General features: G+C 46.1%; 1 protein-coding gene across 2 annotated transcripts in view; it reads left to right on the forward strand.

Moving 5' to 3' along the window:
• Positions 1 to 3,838: 3,838 nt before the first annotated feature.
• ZKSCAN1 (zinc finger with KRAB and SCAN domains 1) overlaps positions 3,839 to 17,602 on the forward strand; it is a 34,111-nt gene continuing 20,347 nt past the window's right edge. The window contains exons 1-3 of one of the 2 annotated variants that reach the window (XM_003815733.6): positions 3,839 to 4,015; positions 11,696 to 12,209; positions 12,431 to 12,584. In XM_003815733.6, coding sequence (XP_003815781.2) covers positions 11,784 to 12,209; positions 12,431 to 12,584 — 580 coding nt within the window. In that variant the 5' untranslated portion in view covers positions 3,839 to 4,015; positions 11,696 to 11,783. The remainder of the gene's footprint in view (positions 4,016 to 11,695; positions 12,210 to 12,430; positions 12,585 to 17,602) is intronic. The other variant, XM_024929569.3, reaches the window with a different exon arrangement.

The following is a 17,602-nucleotide window of genomic DNA, read 5'->3' on the forward strand; positions in this document are numbered from 1 at the left end:
TCAACACAACAGAGAAGCCACAGCTTCCAATAGGAAAATAGAGAGGGAAGGTGTCTCCAAGAGTCAGATCACTCACTCCTGCCACCCCAGGGAGAGGGAAGGTGTCTCCAAGAGTCAGATCACTCACTCCTGCCACCCCAGGGAGAGGGAAGGCGAGGAGGAAAAGCATAGATGAAAGTACCCTTCCCACAGCAGGTTCCCCAGCCACAGCCCTAGCCGACAGTAAAGAAAACTCAGGCTGGGCACGGTGGCTCACGCCTGTAATCCCAACACTTTGGGAGGCCGAGGTGGGCGGATCGCTGGAGGTCAGGAGTTCGACACCAGCCTGGCCAACATGGCAAAATCCCATCTCTACTAAAAATACAAAAACTAGTCAGGCAGGTGGCACACGCCTTTAATCCCAGCTACGTGGGAGGCTGAGGCAGGAGAATCGCTTGAACCTGGGAGGCGGAGGTTGCAGTGATCCCAGCCTCGGTGACAAAAGCAAAAACTCCGTCAAGAAGAAAGAAGATGACTCAGTAAAATGGGACCTTTGGAATCAGATATAAGACTTGGGTTTGTTTTTTTTGTTTTGTTTTGTTTTTTTTAAGACAGAGTTTCGCTCTTATTGCCCAGGCTGGAATGCAATGGTTCAATCTCGGCTCACCGCAACCTCCACCTCCTGGGTTCACGCGATTCTCCTACCTCAGCCTACTGAGTAGCTGGGATTACAGGCATGCGCCACCATGCCCAGCTAATTTTGTATTTTTAGTAGAGGCGGGGTTTCTCCGTGTTGGTCAGGCTGGTCCCGAGCTCCTGACCTCAGGTGATCTGCCCGCCTTGGCAGCAGCACCCCATCTGGAGTGGCCACTGCCATGATGCTGGCTGCAGTGAGTGAGGCACAGCTGGGATCGCAGCACTCCACAGAGCTGGAGGGAGCTGGGAACACATGGAAGCCCCCACTCCTTCCAAGTTGGAGGGACAGGAGACCCTCCCTCCCAGGAGTAGCTGCAGCCACCCAGTCACAGCCGCAAACCCGGGCTCCCCTTCAGCATTGACTCCACCAGCTTTCACAACACAGAAGTCAAACTTAGGCAACCACAGTTTCTAGGGTGCCCTTTAGGAACTTTTATTTGTTCAGGGCAGCCAGCCAATTTTTAAGCACAATGTCTCTTTGTAATCATAAATCATTACGTTTCATGATTCTTTCAACACTTTCATCTTTGAGTCCTTTCAAAACTCTTGGGTGGATACCACCTGATCTTGTCAGCTGAGCTTGTTTGCTGACAGGTCTAGAACCGTGGGGTTACAAACGTTATTGCCTATATTCCCTCTGACTATCTGTGGGACCAGTAATCTCATTTCTTGGAATCCATCCTTAGGAAGTAATCAAAGATGTCGAGGCCAGGCGCGGTGGCTCACACTTGTAATCCCAGCACTTTGAGAGGCTGAGGTGGGTGGATCACTTGAGGCCAGGAGTTCGAGACCAGCATGGCCAACATGGTAAAACCCCATCTCTACTAAAAATACACAAATTAGCCAGGCATGGTGAGTGCACACCTGTAATCCTAGCTACTTGGGAGGCTGAGGCATGAGAATCACTTGAGCCCAGGAGGCGGAGGTTGCAGTGAGCCGAGATCACGCCATTGCACTCCAACATGGCAACTGAGGGAAACTCTCTCAAAAAAAAAAGAAAGAAAAGAGGCCAGGTGCAGTGACTCACACCTGTAATCCTAGCACTTTGGGAGGCCGAGGCTGGCGGATCACTTCCTGCCTCTGCCACCCCTGAGACAGCAAGAGCAACCCTTCCTCTTCCTCCTCAGCTTACTCAGTGTGAAGACGATGAGTATGAAGACCTTGATGATGATCTATTTCCACTTACTGAATAGTAAATATATTTTCTCTTCCTTAAAAAACAGTGTTCACATGATATGAATGTAGCAGATACTTCCAGGATACCAGCCTCCTCTTCAATACAACTGCAACTATGGTTTTGAACAGTGTTTAAAATAATATCAATAAATATTTATTTGTATATGAAAACAGGAAAAAGGTAAACTAAAGCCATGGGGATTGTGTTAGGGTGGAGACATTACCGGTAATTATTTTTCTCCATTTTGCAAATTTCCTTTAATGATACTGTCGTTGCTTCTTTTTTGGATACAGAGTCTAGCTCTGTCCCCAGGCTGGAGAGCAGTGGCACGATCTCGGCTCACTGCAACCTCCGCCTCTGGAGTTCAAGCGATTCTCCTGCCTCAGCCTCCCAAGTAGCTGGGACTATAGGCGTGTGCCACCACGCCCAGCTAATTTTTGTATTTTTAGTAGAGACGGGGTTTCACCATATGGGCCAGGATGATCTCAATCTCTTGACTTCGTGATCCACCCACCTTGGCCTCCCAAACTGCTGGGATTACAGGCATGAGCCACCGTGCCCGGCCCTTTTTTTCTTTTTTGAGATGGGATCTTGCTCTGTGGCCCAGACTGGGGTGCAATGGCACAATCATAGCTCACTGCAGCCTCAACCTCCTGGGCTCAATCTATCCTTCTACCTCAGCCTCCCAAGCAGCTGGGACCACTGGCACACACTACCCTGCACCCAGCTAATTTTCGTATTTTTTGTAGAGAGAGGGTCTCATTACGTTGCTTAGGCTGGTCTCCAACTCTTGGGCTCAAGAATCCTCCCGTCCCAGCCTCCTGAAGTGCTAAGATTACAGGCTTGAGTCATCGTGTCTGGCCCTGTCATTGCTTTTTAGTTTTCAAACATTTTTTAAAAAGTAAATCTGGCCAGGCACAGTGGCTCACGCCTGTAATTCCAGCACTTTGGGAGGCTGAGGCGGGTGGATCACAAGGTCAGTAGATCGAGACCATCCTGGCCAATATAGTGAAACCCTGTTCTCTACCAAAAATACAAAAATTAACCAGGCATGGTGGTGTGCGCCTGTAGTCCTAGGTACTCAGGAGGCTAAGGCAGGAGAATCGCTTGAACCTGGGAGGTGGAGGTTGCAGTGAGCCAAGATGGTGCCACTGCACTGCAGGCTGGGTGACAGAGCGAGACTCCATCTAAAAAAAAAAAGTAAATCTCTCCAAGCAGTAAGAGTCATGCAACCAAGCTACTGAGTTTCTCCCATGAACTTGTCTCGGAACATAGTGGAAAGTCACAACCATTAAAGCCTGTAGTCCCCCCCACCCTTGCACAAGGTGGCCCCCTCTTATGCGTGCCTTACCCTGCAAGGCAAAGATGAAGGCTGTAACTGTGGTAGGTTGTGAAAGCACTTTGAAGGTAAAAGTGTCTGTTGTTACTCTGAAAACTCCTTTTAAACGGCTATAATAGCATATGCCACATGAGCAAAGCACAGAACCTTATAACTATGCTTGCTTGTGGAAAGACATCCCTTGTCCACGGGCCAAGTATTTGAAAATACCACTCCATATAGCTCCAGGGCCCTGAGAGAAGCTACCGTGGCAGCTTTGGGAAACCAGCCACCCTTGGCTTCACTTTGATCTTCCTCTGTCTACATCCTTGTTTCAGTTCCTTTGCCACAGACATACAATTACCAAGTACTATTATTGCTTGATAATAACTATAATTACTACAAGGACTGCCTGAGATGAAAAAGACAGGTGAAATCGAACTTTCACATGGACTGGTGTCTGAGCTGGAGAGTCTGTTTGAGTTTGAGTAGGGGAAAGCCTGAAACCCCCCACCACCCGCTCCCGTTAGTCCCTGCATTAACTAGGGGCGGACTGGGACCTGATCCTCCAAGCTGGAGGCTTGAAAACTCAAGGGCAGGCGCCTGGTCCAGCGATTCGGAAACCGAGATGCAAAGTCCTCCCGCGCTCCTAGAGAGGACCCGGAAGCGCGGCGCGGTCCCGGAAGACGAGGTGGTGACACGCTTCCGGCCTTTGTGACTCATTGTGTCTGTGTCGAGGCGTCGGGAGGGCCTAAGTCCGTGTGCGGTGCCCTTCGGCCGGCCTGAGCCCCAGAGTCAGCTCCCCTTTCTCGCCCAGCGCCCCCAGGCCGCTCCCGGGGCTCACGGTGAGACTTGGGGCCGGCCTCTGGGGTGGGAGGGCGGGGCCGCAAGGGTGTGTGCGCGAGGGTGGGCTCCGCATCTGCGGCCCTGGGACCCCCTCCAGGCGGCCCCGGTGTTGTGCGAAGAGAGTCCATGCCCCTGCCTCCTGGCCGGGCCCGGCCGTAGAAAGCATCGTTCTTCCTGGGAGACGTCCCCGCCCCACCCCCAGGATCAGGCGGGGAGGGGGCGAGGGTTTCAGTGGCTGAGGGTGCCCGGAGACCCGGGGAGAAGCCGTCTGTGGGCCCCTCTCCCGCAGTGTCGTCATCGCCCTTTGACGTTTCTGCAAACGGGGTCGCGAGCGAACCGACCCCGGTCTTGATTTTTCTGCTCTCCCTTAGTCGCCATTTGCTTTGATTCCGGTGAGGTGTCTTTTTTCCCCCCTGGGTCCTTCGGGACCTCGAGGTGAAGTGAGAGGAAGGGTGAGAGATGGACACATTTTGAGGTGCCGCATACGTTTCCAGACCTGCCTTTCCTTCTCCCACCCTCATCACTGAGCGGTGATTAAAGAGTATTTGAAGCCTAGTCATAGTGGATAAATAAGTGATTGCGATCTAGTAGAGATTATATACACCCCACTCTTTCAGCTTGATGGAATGCTTTGAAGGCTTTGGAAAAGAGCTGTCTGGGACGTTAGGTGGATTTTTCAATTCTGGATAGTTGCTCTGTTTGACATGGAGTGGGGTGAGAAGTGAAGGGAATTTGTGGAAATTGCACTGTGTCACTAGGAGACTGATTAGCTGAGTGACCTTGGATAAGACGAGACACTCACCAAGTCTTAATTTCGTCATCAATAAAACTAACTGGATTTTCTCAAAAGGCCCTTCCGACTTCGAAATGATTTGGTCAATGTAATTGAAGAATTAACTACAGTTTAGCTTGACACTCCTCCATCCCTCCCCTCCCTTTCCTGCAGTGCCCCCGGTACACAATAAGATACTTTCATTATAGAGAGTGGCTGTTCCATGGCCTGGGACCAAAGAAAGCATTTATTGTACGGGCCAGTGCTAGGCGGATTGGAGGCGGTCAATAAATACTTGTTGAATTGAATTGTGGAGAATTCATTGTAACCACATCAGCAAAGCACTGTTAGTATATATGCTGAACAAATGTGGAGAAATCGCTGTATTACATAGGAAACCATGGTGATTTGCCCCAGAATGTGTATCTGGGTTTGTATCTTCTCTGAATTAACATATAAGATTCTTGTTTATTATTTCAGGCAGTTTTCACCACTCTTAAAATACAAACGAGGAAGCTAGTTACTTAGTCTTTTGCTCATTCTCGATTTAAAAGCATTTAAAATACAGATGAATAGCATATTAAATCTAACATTTTCATTCTGTGGGAGTATCAATATTCTTTGAATAGCTAGCTGTCTTTTAAGGTAGCTTTTTCATATTAAAACATTTGATAGCTCTTTAAAAAAAATGAGTGTAAAGGGCAAAGGGCAATTTATTTAAAAAAAAATTTTTTTTTTTTTGAGACAGAGTCTTGCTCTGTCGCCCAGGCTGGAGTGCAGTGGTGCGATCTCGGCTTACTGCAACCTCTGCCTCCCGAGTTCAAGCGATCCTCCTGCCTCCGCCTCCCGAATAGCTGGGACTACAGGCATGTGTCCCAAGGCCTGGCTGATTTTTGTATTTTTAGTAGAGACAGAGTTTCGCCATGTTGGCCAGGCTGGTCTCGAACGCCTGATCTCAGGCAGTCCGCCAACCTCAGCCTCCCAAAGTGCTGGGATTACGGGCGTGAGCCACTGTGTGCCCAGCCTTTGTTTACATTTTCAAGACTATGCCCTGGAAAAATACTGGGCTGTTTGGAAAACAGCCTTTGAGCTTGTAACTTCAAGCCGTTGTTTAAGAAAATCACTTCTGTTTATCCTAGGTGAGAACTGAGGTATCCTTAGCTGCTGGAGGTAATTTTATTTAAAGTGGATGGTATGTCAGTATGTTTTTCAGCCCATATTCACCCAGAGGTAGTTTCCTACTATCTGGAACCCCCACCCTACCCCCATTTGACTGATAAAGATACAAAATGCCAGAGAAGTTAAATACCTCTCTCAGGGATGTGCCACTTACTTGTGGGAGACTAGAATTCAGTTATTGCCTGTGCAGCTTTCACTATTACAGTTGTTGTCCCATTGCTTAATCTTCTAAGCAGGCTGAAAATTGGAATGTACAGTTACATCTTTTAAGCTTATTGAAAAAAATTAAGACATTTCTGTAGTGCCTACTAAATGCCAGGCACTATTTTAAGTGCTTTATATCTATTACCTCATTTAATCCTCACGGCAACTCTATGGGACAAATGCTGATTTTTATTCCCATTATACAGATGAGGAAACTGACGCATAGAGAGGTTAACTTGTTGACTTGCCTAAGGCCGTCAACTAGTAAGGGGTGGAGCAGCTTTAATGCTAACCTGAAACTCATCCAACTAGTCCATGGAACAAATTTGAGTGCAACATCGGGCTTTTAAAAAATAGTAACGTTGTCAATTCAGTCAAGTGTATTTTTGAAACTGAGGCTTGCAAGGAATCATGCTAAGTGGTCTAAGGAGTACAAAGAGGCCTGCTCTTAATAATCTAGTTGAGGAAGAAGGCAAGAAAAATTACAGAGAAAGAAACATCATGAGAAATTTTTTTTTTTTTTTTTTTGAGACGGAGTCTCGCTCTGTCACCCAGGCTGGAGTGCAGTGGCGCAATCGCAGCCTCCCGGGTTCACGCCATTCTCCTGCCTCAGCCTCCCGAGTAGCTGGGACTACAGGCGCCCGCCACCACGCCCGGCTAATTTTTTATATTTTTAGTAGAGACGGGGTTTCATCGTGTTACCAGGATGGTCTCGATCTCCTCACCTCGTGATCCGCCTGCCTCAGCCTCCCAAAGTGCTAGGATTACAGGCATGAGCCACTGCGCCCGGCGCATCATGAGAAATTACCTAGCAAATGTTTGGTGAAGAGTATTGGGGCCTTTAGAGACAGAAGAGTATGTGCTCAGATCATCTGGGAAACCTAAAATAAAACCCAGCCTTTCCACTGCTGTGATGGCTTTTCCCTGGACCCCAGAGTAGGAGCAGAGAGATACTGAAGGTGAGGAGGATCTGTCCCAGTTGTGGGCAGAGGGAATGTGCCCATGTCTGTGTCTATTTCCCCCTGGACTCATTTCCTCCTTAGAGTCGCATCTTCGCACTGACCCAAGAAGTGTCCTGCTCAATAGCTAAGGCAGGATAAAACTTTCACAAAAGTAGGGATTTCTGGTGGCTGGGCTCGCTATCACACTAGTTCTGCTCAGTTACCATGTTTGAAGATCCCACCTGGTTATGTTGTAGACAGTCCCCACTTGAATCTTCTGCTGTGTCTCCTCCCTTTCCCAGGAAGGGCTTCAGTCACATAGTGACCCTCCAGTGAAAACTGGGTGGTAGATAAGGCCCATTCCTGAGTGATTTTTTTTTCTCTTCGAGAAGGAGTCTCTCTCTGTCACCCGGGCTGGAGTGCAGTGGCGCGTTCTAAGCTCACTGCACTCTCCACCTCCCAGGTTCAAGTGATCCTCCTGCCTCAGCCTCCCGAGTAGCTGAGATTACAGGTATGTGCCACACATCCAGCTAATTTTTGTATTTTTAGTAGAGACGGGGTTTCGTCATGTTGGCCAGGCTGGTCCCGAGCTCCTGAGCTCAGGTGATCGACCCTCCTTGGCATCCCAAAGTGCTGGGATTACAGGCGTGAGCTACCGTGCCTGGCCCTGATTGATTCTTCATTGTCACGTTCATAGGCCTTCATTTTAGGATCTGTGTACCCCACATATCAGGTACAAGATAAATTTTGTATAATGGTTAAAGAGTTTACATTGGGGAATCACTTTTATTTCAAATTCTGCCTTTACCATATACTTGCTGTGTGACCTTGAATAAGTTATTTAATGGCAGTATATCTCAGTTCTTCTTTTTTTTTTTTTGAGATGGAGTCTCACTCTGTTGCCCAGACTGGAGTGCAGTGGTGTAATCTCAGCTCACTGCAGCCTCCGCCTCCCAGGTTGAAGCAACTCTCCTGCCTCAGCCTCCCGAGTAGCTGGGACTACAGGCATTGCACCACCACACCTGGCTAATTTTTGTATTTTTAGTAGAGATGGGGTTTTGCCATCTTATCCAGGCTGGTCTCGAACTCCTGACCTCAGGTTATCTATCTGCCTTGGCCTCCCAAAGTGCTGGGATGACAGGCGTGAGCCGCTGCGCTCAGCCTCTCAGTTCTTTATATAGTGAGATGATAAGTGTAGCTACCTGCTAAGATTGTTATGTGGTCAAGTGAAAATGCTTAAATACCCGGTACCTAGAAAGCACTCAGTAAACATTGGCTCTTACTGTTATAGTTATGAGAGGGTTCTTGAACAGTGATAAGAGGCAAGTGGCGTTTTAGCTAGCTTTAAAGGATAAGTAGGATTTGAAAAGGCAGAGAGGACTGCGGGGGGAAGTCCCAGGCATGGAGTGTGATGTGAGGAAAGGATGGCAGTCAAAATACAAGGCATATATAGGAAATACTGATGAGAGGGCTTTTGTTGCATAGGGAAGGTTTATGGGGGGATTGATGGGAAAAGAAGCTTGAGGGAAAATTGGGACCAGGCACTGGAAAGTATTAACTGCAAGGCTGTAGAGTTTTAGAAAGAATAATCTGAAAGGTGGATTGTGGGAGAGAAGGGAGAAAATGAAGGCAGGGAACCAAAGAAAGGAAGCTGGACTTCATGGAACTAGATTTAAAAAAATAAGTATGGCCTGTAATCCCAGCTACTCAGGAGGCTGAGGCAGGAGAATCACTTGAACCCGAGAGGCGGATGTTGCAGTGAGCTGAGATCATGCCATTGCACTCCAGCCTGGGCGATAGAGCAAGACTCTGTTTCAATATATATGTATATGTAATTTTTGTGCTGTTATATGTACATGATCCCTTTTTCACCAAAATTAAGAATATGTTTAGTGAGAGCCATAAAACTAAAAATGCTTTTGCTAGTTTAAAACTCGGTTTAACTCATCATGATAAAGCAGTTTAATGGTCTGTTTCTAAAACTTCAATTTGATGCTTAGTTTTGATGGCTGTAGAAGTGAAAAGAATAAATTCAGAAAGATTTGTAGCTTCAGATGGAAGAATCACAGTGTCAGTTCTGCTTAGTAACTTGTGATTGATCCAACCTATCAACCATGCTGAATTTTTGTTGTTGAAATGCAGGGTATAGTCTTACAAACTAATCAGGTGGTGGCATTTTATATTTTTAACAAATAGGCTTAAGACCCACCTGAAATTCTTCATTTGAAAGATTTTTAAACAGGTTAGAAAATATTTCCAAGTTTCTTTTTTTTTTCTTTTTTTTTTTTTTTTTTTTTGAGATGGAGTCTCACTTTGTTACCCAGGCTGGAGTGCAATGGCGTGATCTCAGTTCACTGCAACCTCAGCCTCCTGGGTTCAAGCAATTCTGCCTCAGCCTCCCAAATAGCTGGGATTACAGGCGCCTGCTACCATGCCCAGCTAATTTTTTGTATTTTTAGTAGAGACGGGGTTTCACGATGATGGCCAGGCTGGTCTTGAACTCCTGACCGCAGGTGGCCCCCTGCTCCCTGCCTCAGCCTCCCAAAGTGCTGGTATTACAGGCATGAGCCACCTCACCCAGCCCCAAGTTTCTAAAATGTGAACATAGATGGGTTTTTCCTGGATACTTGACATCATTTTTGGCAGTTAAATTACATAACAATGGAACCATTTCATACAGCTGTTCCTGTAATTGCCCTTTCTTCACACTTTCTTTAAAGAAGCTGATTACTCATTGGTGACTTTTTCTTTGATTTAGACTGACATTGGTTTTTACCTCCTAATGTGGCTAAAACCTTACTCTAGATAGAAGCTTCATCTGTGCCATTTTCTTCTTGTTCACATCTGTTTATATTATTAGTGTGTCCTGTAATTGCAGTTTCTCTACAAGAATCTTTTTTTTTTTTTTTTTTTCCTTTTCCTGATAGGGCTTTGCTCTGTCACCCAGGCTGGAATGCAGTGGCGTGATCGTAGCTGACTGCAGCCTCAAACTTCTGGTTTCATGCAATCCTCCCACCTTAGCCTCCTGAGTAGCTGTGACTGCAGACACAGTCCCCATGCCCAGCTAATTTTTTTCTTTTTCATAGAGACAGGGTCTTGCTATGTTGCCTAGGCTGGTCTCAAACTTCTGGCTTCAAGCATCCTCCTGCCTCATCCTCCCAAAGGGCTAGAATTATAGGCATGAGCTACCATATCTGGCCACAAGAATCTTTAAAGCTGCTTGTCTCTTTTATGACAGAGTCTCGCTCTGTGGCCAGGATGGAGTGCAGTGGCGCGATCTCGGCTCACTGCAACCTCCACCTCCCGGGTTCAAGTGATTCTCCTTCCTCAGCCTCCCAAGTAGCTGGGACTACAGGCGCCCGCCACCGTGCCCAGCTAATTTTTCTATTTTTAGTAGAGACAGGGTTTCACCATGTTGACCAGGATGGTCCCGATCTCCTGACCTCGTGATCTGCCCGCCTTGGCCTCCCAAAGTTTTGGGATTATAGGCATGAGCCACTGCGTCCAGCCAAAGCTAGATTTAGAAATCCATTATTTCACATAACTGGTATCAGATAAAACAGTCTACATCACAATGTCTAAAATGAACAACACCTGTGACAGGTCAGCACAGACTAAGTAAGTGTATTAGTGTCAATTTATAGCTTAATTTCTCTCTCTTTTAAGATACAGACATTCCAATTATTTTCTTTCTGTATCCTTTGCGGATCATCTTGTACTTTGGAAACCACAATTTAGACTGCCCAAGTCACTCATAAATATAGCAAAAGTAGCTGGATGGTACAAAAGTAGGTCCCAGGGCTTCAAATTTGGTTGAATATTGACTCCAGTAGGCAGCCACCTACTACTGAGCAAGCCTAACCCTCAGTTATGTCATTTGTAAAACAGCACTTAACAGTTTGGCCGACCTGCTAGGGCTGTTGTAGGGACAAAAGAAGATGGTGCATGTACTGCTTTAAGCCTGGCACCTGGCACTCTGCTAACATTCAGCTCTCTGGGCTGGGCACTGTCAATGCTCCATTTCATAACCTGCTGTCAACCTGCAGGTAAATCACTCTGACTCCAAGCAAACACCCTGAGGGTGGAGTCGGCCTGTTTGAGGTTTCTGTTTGCAAATCTTGATATATGAAGTGACAGTGGAGATTGTACAGTTTTTTCCTCTATTTGTCAGGATTTTTTTTTTTTTTTTTTTGACGGAGTTTAACTTCTTGTCTCCCAGGTAGGAAGTGCAGTGGTGTAATCTCGGCTCACTACAACCTCCACCTCCTGGGTTCAAGCGTTTCTCCTGCCTCAGCTTTCCGAGTAGCTGGGATTACAGGCACCTGCCACCATGCCCTGCTAACTTTTGTATTTTTAGTAGAGACAGGGTTTCACCATGTTGGCCAGGCTGGTCTTGAACTCCTGACCGCAGGCGATCGGCCTGCCTCGGCCTCCCAAAGTGCTGGGATTACAGGCGTGAGCCACCACCCCCGGCCTCAGGAGCGTTCTGATAGTGCCTCGATGTGCTGCCTCCTATAAAGTGTTAGCAGCACAGATCACTTTTTGTAAAGGTACGTACTAATGACTTTTTTTTTATACTTCAGGAATAGTAAAGAAACACATCATAAAACCTCCCAGGACATAAAGGTGAGCACAGACCCTGTTTGGATCAAGTCAGTTCCTGGAGCCTGAATGATGACTGCTGAATCACGGGAAGCCACGGGTCTGTCCCCGCAGGCTGCACAGGAGAAGGATGGTATCGTAATAGTGAAGGTGGAAGAGGAAGATGAGGAAGACCACATGTGGGGGCAGGATTCCACCCTACAGGACACGCCTCCTGCAGACCCAGAGATATTCCGCCAACGCTTCAGGCGCTTCTGTTACCAGAACACTTTTGGGCCCCGAGAGGCTCTCAGTCGGCTGAAGGAACTTTGTCATCAGTGGCTGCGGCCAGAAATAAACACCAAGGAACAGATCCTGGAGCTTCTGGTGCTAGAGCAGTTTCTTTCCATCCTGCCCAAGGAGCTCCAGGTCTGGCTGCAGGAATACCGCCCCGATAGTGGAGAGGAGGCCGTGACCCTTCTAGAAGACTTGGAGCTTGATTTATCAGGACAACAGGTAAAAAGAGGTGAAACCTATTATGTGTGAGCAGGGCACAGACGTTGAAACGGGAACCAGGAGAAGTATTGGCAGTCTTTAGGTTATTAGGTGGTTACTCTGTCTTAAAAATGTTCTGGCTTTCTTCCTGCATCCACTGGCATACTCATGGTCTGTTTTTAAATATTTTAATTCCCATTTACAAAGTGATTTACCCACAAGCCCAACCTGTCTGTCTTCAGGTCCCAGGTCAAGTTCATGGACCTGAGATGCTCGCAAGGGGGATGGTGCCTCTGGATCCAGTTCAGGAGTCCTCGAGCTTTGACCTTCATCACGAGGCCACCCAGTCCCACTTCAAACATTCGTCTCGGAAACCCCGCCTCTTACAGTCACGAGGTAAGAAGCAAGGTTTCATTTAGGGGAAGGGAAATGATTCAGGACGAGAGTCTTTGTGCTGCTGAGTGCCTGTGATGAAGAAGCATGTTAGGCCTGGGCAACATAGCGAGACCCCATCTCTACAAAAAATAGAAAAATTAGCCAGGTATAGTGGCGCACACCTGTGATTCCAGCTACGCAGGAGGCTGAGGTGGGAGGATTGCTTGAGCCCAGGAGGTTGAGGCTGCAGTGAGCTGTAATCATGCCACTACTCCAACCTGGACAACACAGCAAGGACCCTGTCTCAAAAGCTACTTACAGAAAAGAATTAGGCTCGGCACGGTAGCTCACACCTGTAATCCCAGCACTTTGGGAGGCTGAGGCGGGCAGATCACTTGAGGTCAGGAGTTTGAGACCAGCCTGGCCAACATGGTGAAACCTTGTCTCTACTAAAAATATGAAAATTAGCCAGGCATGGTGGCACATGCCTGTAATCCCAGCTACTCAGGAGGCTGAGGCAGGAGAATCACTTGAACCCAGGAGGTGGAGGTTGCAGTAAGCCGAGATCGTACCACTGCGCTCTAGCCTTGGTGACAGAGCGAGACTGTCTTAAAAAAAAAAAAAAAAAAGAATTAATTAAAAATTTTTAAAAAATGAAAAAAAGCTGCATGCTTGTTTTTTGTTTTTAGTTATTCTACATTGTTGTCATTATTACCAAATATTGGGGAAAATACAACTTACAGACCAATCTCAGGAGTTAAATGTTACTACGAAGGCAAATGAACTATGCGTAATGAACCTGGTAGGCATTATTTATTGAATTATCAGCATTCCAGATGTCCAGCACATTTTTAATAGGAAAGTATTGGGAACAGATGTCATTATTTTCAGCCTAGGTTTTAAAACATTTTAGTATGTCATGAATTATCTTCAAAAGGATCATAAATCTTTTTTAAAGGTCCATTTTATTTAAAATATATAAAAATAATCACTGCACTGCAGCCTGGGTGACAGAGTGAGAGTCTGTTTCCAAAACAAAACAAAAAAAAACTATAGCATCAGTCTTTTCTAGGTTATTTTCAGAAATTTCAAACAATGGGAAAAGAATGGAAGAACTTTTGAGGGGAGTTGAGGAACACGAAAAAAGATCAGTTCACAGTCATATAAATAAAAAGTCATGTTACTTGTTTTTTCTCTTTTGACGGAAATATGTAATACCTTTATCCAGTTTTAAAATCAAAGTATGTGCTTAGAATGTAAAGACAAGGAATGCTAAAAGTACATTTATGACTTAATGGCAGGGATATGTTATGGTAAGTGCAATGTTAAGTGATTTTGTTGTGCGAACATCATAAAGTATACTTATACAAACCTAGATGGTCTAGCCTTCTCCACACCTATGCTACAAAGCTGTACAGTATGTTACTGTACTAAACACTGTAGGGAATTGTAACACAGTGGTAAGTATTTGTGTATCTAAACATCGAAAAAGTAAAAACAGAGTATAAAAGATTTTTAGTCCAGGCACGGTGGCTCACGCCTGTAATCCCAGCACTTTGGGAGGCCAAGGTGGGTGGATCACTTGAGGTTAGGAGTTTGTGACCAGCCTGGCCAACATGTTAAAACCTGGTCTCTACTGAAAATACAAAAATTGGCTGAGCGCAGTGGCTCATACCTATAATCCCAGCACTTTAGGAGGCCAAGGCAGGCAGATCACCTGAGGTCAGGAGTTCGAGATCAGCCTGACCAACATGGAGAAACCCCGTCTTTACTAAAAATACAAAATTAGCCAGGTCTGGTGGCAGGTGCCTATAATCCCAGCTACTCAGGAGGCTGAGGCAGGAGAATTGCTTGAACTCAGGCAGCAGAGGTTGCGGTGAGCCAAAATCGCACCATTGTCATGCCATCGCACTCCAGCCTGAGCAACAAGAGTGAAACTCATCTCAAAAAAAAAAAAAAAAGTACACCTGTATGGAACACTTAACCATGACTGGAGCTTGCAGGACCGGAAGTTGCTCTGGATGAGTTAGTGAGTGAGTGATGAGTGAATGTGAAAGCCTAGGACACTACTCTACCATAGACTGTAGAAACACTGTACACTTAGGCTACACTAAATTTATCTTTAAAATTTTTGTTTCTTCAATAATAAATCAGCCAGGCATGGTGGCTCATGGCTTAATCCCAGCACTTCGGGAGGCCAAGGTGGGCGGATTACTTGAGGCCAGGAGTCTCAGACTGGTTTGGCCAACATAGTGAAACACTGTCTCTACAAAATAAAAAAATTAGCCAGGCGTGCTGGTGCATGCCTGTAATTCCAGTTACTCAGGAGGCTGAGGCACAAGAATCGCTTGAACCTGTAGGCAGAGGTTGTGGTGAGCCGAGATTGCACCACTGCACTCCAGCCTGGGTGACAGAGTGAGACTCTGTCTCAGAAAAAGTAAATAAATAAATAAATAAATACAAATAATAAATTAGCTTACTGTAACTTTTTTACTTTATGAACTTTTTGATTTTTTTAACTTTTTGACTGTTGTAATAACATAACTCAAAAGACAAACGTGTTGCACAGCTATACAAAAACATTTTTTATCCCCCTATTCTATAGGGGTTTTTCTAGTTAAAAAAATTTTTATTTTATACTTTTTAAGCTTTTTTTGTTAAAAATTCATACACACTCCAAGCTAGGCAACAGAGCAAAACTCCATCTCAAAAAAGAAAAAAAAAGGCCAGGCGCAGTGGCCCACGCCTCTAATCCCGGCACTTTGGGAGGCGAAGGTGGGCAAATCGCTTGAGGTCAGGAGTTCAAGACCAGCCTGGCCAACATGGCGAAACGCCGTCTGTACTAAAAATACAAAAATTAGTTGGTTGTGGTGGTGTACACCTGTAATCGCAGCTACTCAGGAGGCTGAGACACAAGAACGCTTGAACCCAGGAGGTGGAGGTTGCAGCAAGCCAAGATGGCTCCTCTGCACTCCAGCCTGGGCGACAGAGCAACACTCATCTCAAAAAAAAAAAAAAAAAGAATTGATCGAGGCACATTCCTTAACCAGTGTGTTTATTGGTGATGACATTTAAGGAATATTAGACATGGAGCTTAAGGATGCATCCTCTCTTCCGTGCATCCTGGAGGACAGCCAGCAGGTATGTGCTAGAGAAAGCCGTGTAAACTGGTGCACCGTGGCCAGGCGTGGTGGCTCACGCCTGTAATTCCAGCACTTTGGGAAGCCGAGGCAGGAGGATCACAAGGTCAGGAGATTGAGACCATCCTGGCTAACGGTGAAACCCCGTCTCTCCTAAAAATACAAAAAATTAGCCAGGCATGGTGGCGGGTGCCTGTAGTCCCAGCTACTCAGGAGGCTGAGGCAGGAGAATGGCGTGAACCCGGGAGGCGGAGCTTGCAGTGAGCCAAGATTGCGCCACTGCACTCCAGCCTGGGCAACAGAGGGAGACGCTGTCTCAAAAAAAAAAAACAAAAAAAAAACACTGGTGCACCATGATGTTTAACTCCACTACTGTTGATGTTCTTGTAAGGTTTCTCCACACTCTGCAAGCAGAAGTCACAGGGCGACCTTAGGAAACTGGAGAGGATATTCATGGTCTTAAGCACTAGATTATAGAGTTTAGGTTGCCAGAGTAACAGTTTCAAAGATCCTGGCACACACAGTTGCTCTTTACTAAATAGTTCTTAAATAAATTGAGACAGGTACATTTATTCTCAATTTCCTCTTATTTGTTTTCCAGAGTGTTTCCTTACTCTCAGAAGTTTAAAAAATTAAGTACTTGGGGCTGGGCGCAGTGACTCACGCCTGTAATCCCAGCACTTTGGGAGGCTGAGGTGGGCAGATCATAAGGTCAAGAGATCGAGATCATCCTGGCCAACATGGTGAAACCCCGTCTCTACTAAAAATACAAAAACTAGCTGAGCGTGGTGGCAGGCGCCTGTAGTCCCAGCTATTTGGGAGGCTGAGGCAGCAGAATCACTTGAACCCAGGAGGCGGAGGTTGCAGTGAGCCGAGATCGCACCATGCACACCAGCCTGGGTGATAGAGCGAGACTCCATCTCCAAAAAAAAAAAAAAGTACTTGGGTACAGTGGCTCACACCTGTAATCCCAGCATTTGGGGAGGCCAAGGTGGGAGGATCACTTGAGCCTGGGAGGTCAAGGCTGCAGTGAGACATGTTTGAGCACTGCATTCCAACCTGGGTGACAGAGAGCCTATCTTATTGTTGTATAAAGGTTTGAAATAGGTACAAGGTTTGGTCATTCAGTTTCAAATTCATTTCTCAAATATCCTTGTATCTCACTAACATCATCTGTCTACCAGTAACATTTCCAAATCTAATAGTACTTGGCAAGAGGTGGGGAGGGGGTTAAATTGCACAATTTAAAATTTTCATAATTGTTATGCATCACAGTTATTGTGATCATGTGATAATGTTATGCATGTCTTTTGTTGTGTGTCAGCCCCAACTTTTGTCTCAGCATTTGAACCATGCATACATCTTATCAAAAAAAAAAAAAAACAGTATTTATTGTGGCCAAGTGAGGGAGAAAAGTAGAGGGACAAAAAGTGGCAAAAACTTAGCCAGAGGTGGCCGGACACAGTGGCTAACACTTGTAATCCCAGAACTTTGGGAGGCCGAGGCGGGCAGATCACCTGAGGTCAGGAGTTCGAGACCAGCCTGACCAACATGGAGAAACCCCGCCTCTACTAAAAATACAAAATTAGCTGGGCGTGGTGGCTCATGCCTGTAATCCCAGCTACTCTGGAGGCTGAGGCAGGAGAATCACTTGAACCCGGGAGCCGAAAGTTGCGATGAGCTAAGATCGCACCATTGCACTCCAGCCTGGGCAACAAGAGCAAAACTCTGTCTCAAAAAAAAAAAAAAAAAAACTTACCCAGAGCTAAGGAGACCTCCTTACTTCCCTGCCTTTCTGGATATTGCTACTAAAGTGTTTTTTTTGTTGTTGTTTTTCTGGATTTCATTGAGACGGGGTCTCACTCTTATCATCCAGGCTGGAGTGCGTGATCATAGCTC

The sequence above is a fragment of the Pan paniscus genome, chromosome 6 (genome assembly GCF_029289425.2).
Source record: "Pan paniscus chromosome 6, NHGRI_mPanPan1-v2.0_pri, whole genome shotgun sequence".
Lineage (NCBI taxonomy): Eukaryota > Metazoa > Chordata > Mammalia > Primates > Hominidae > Pan > Pan paniscus.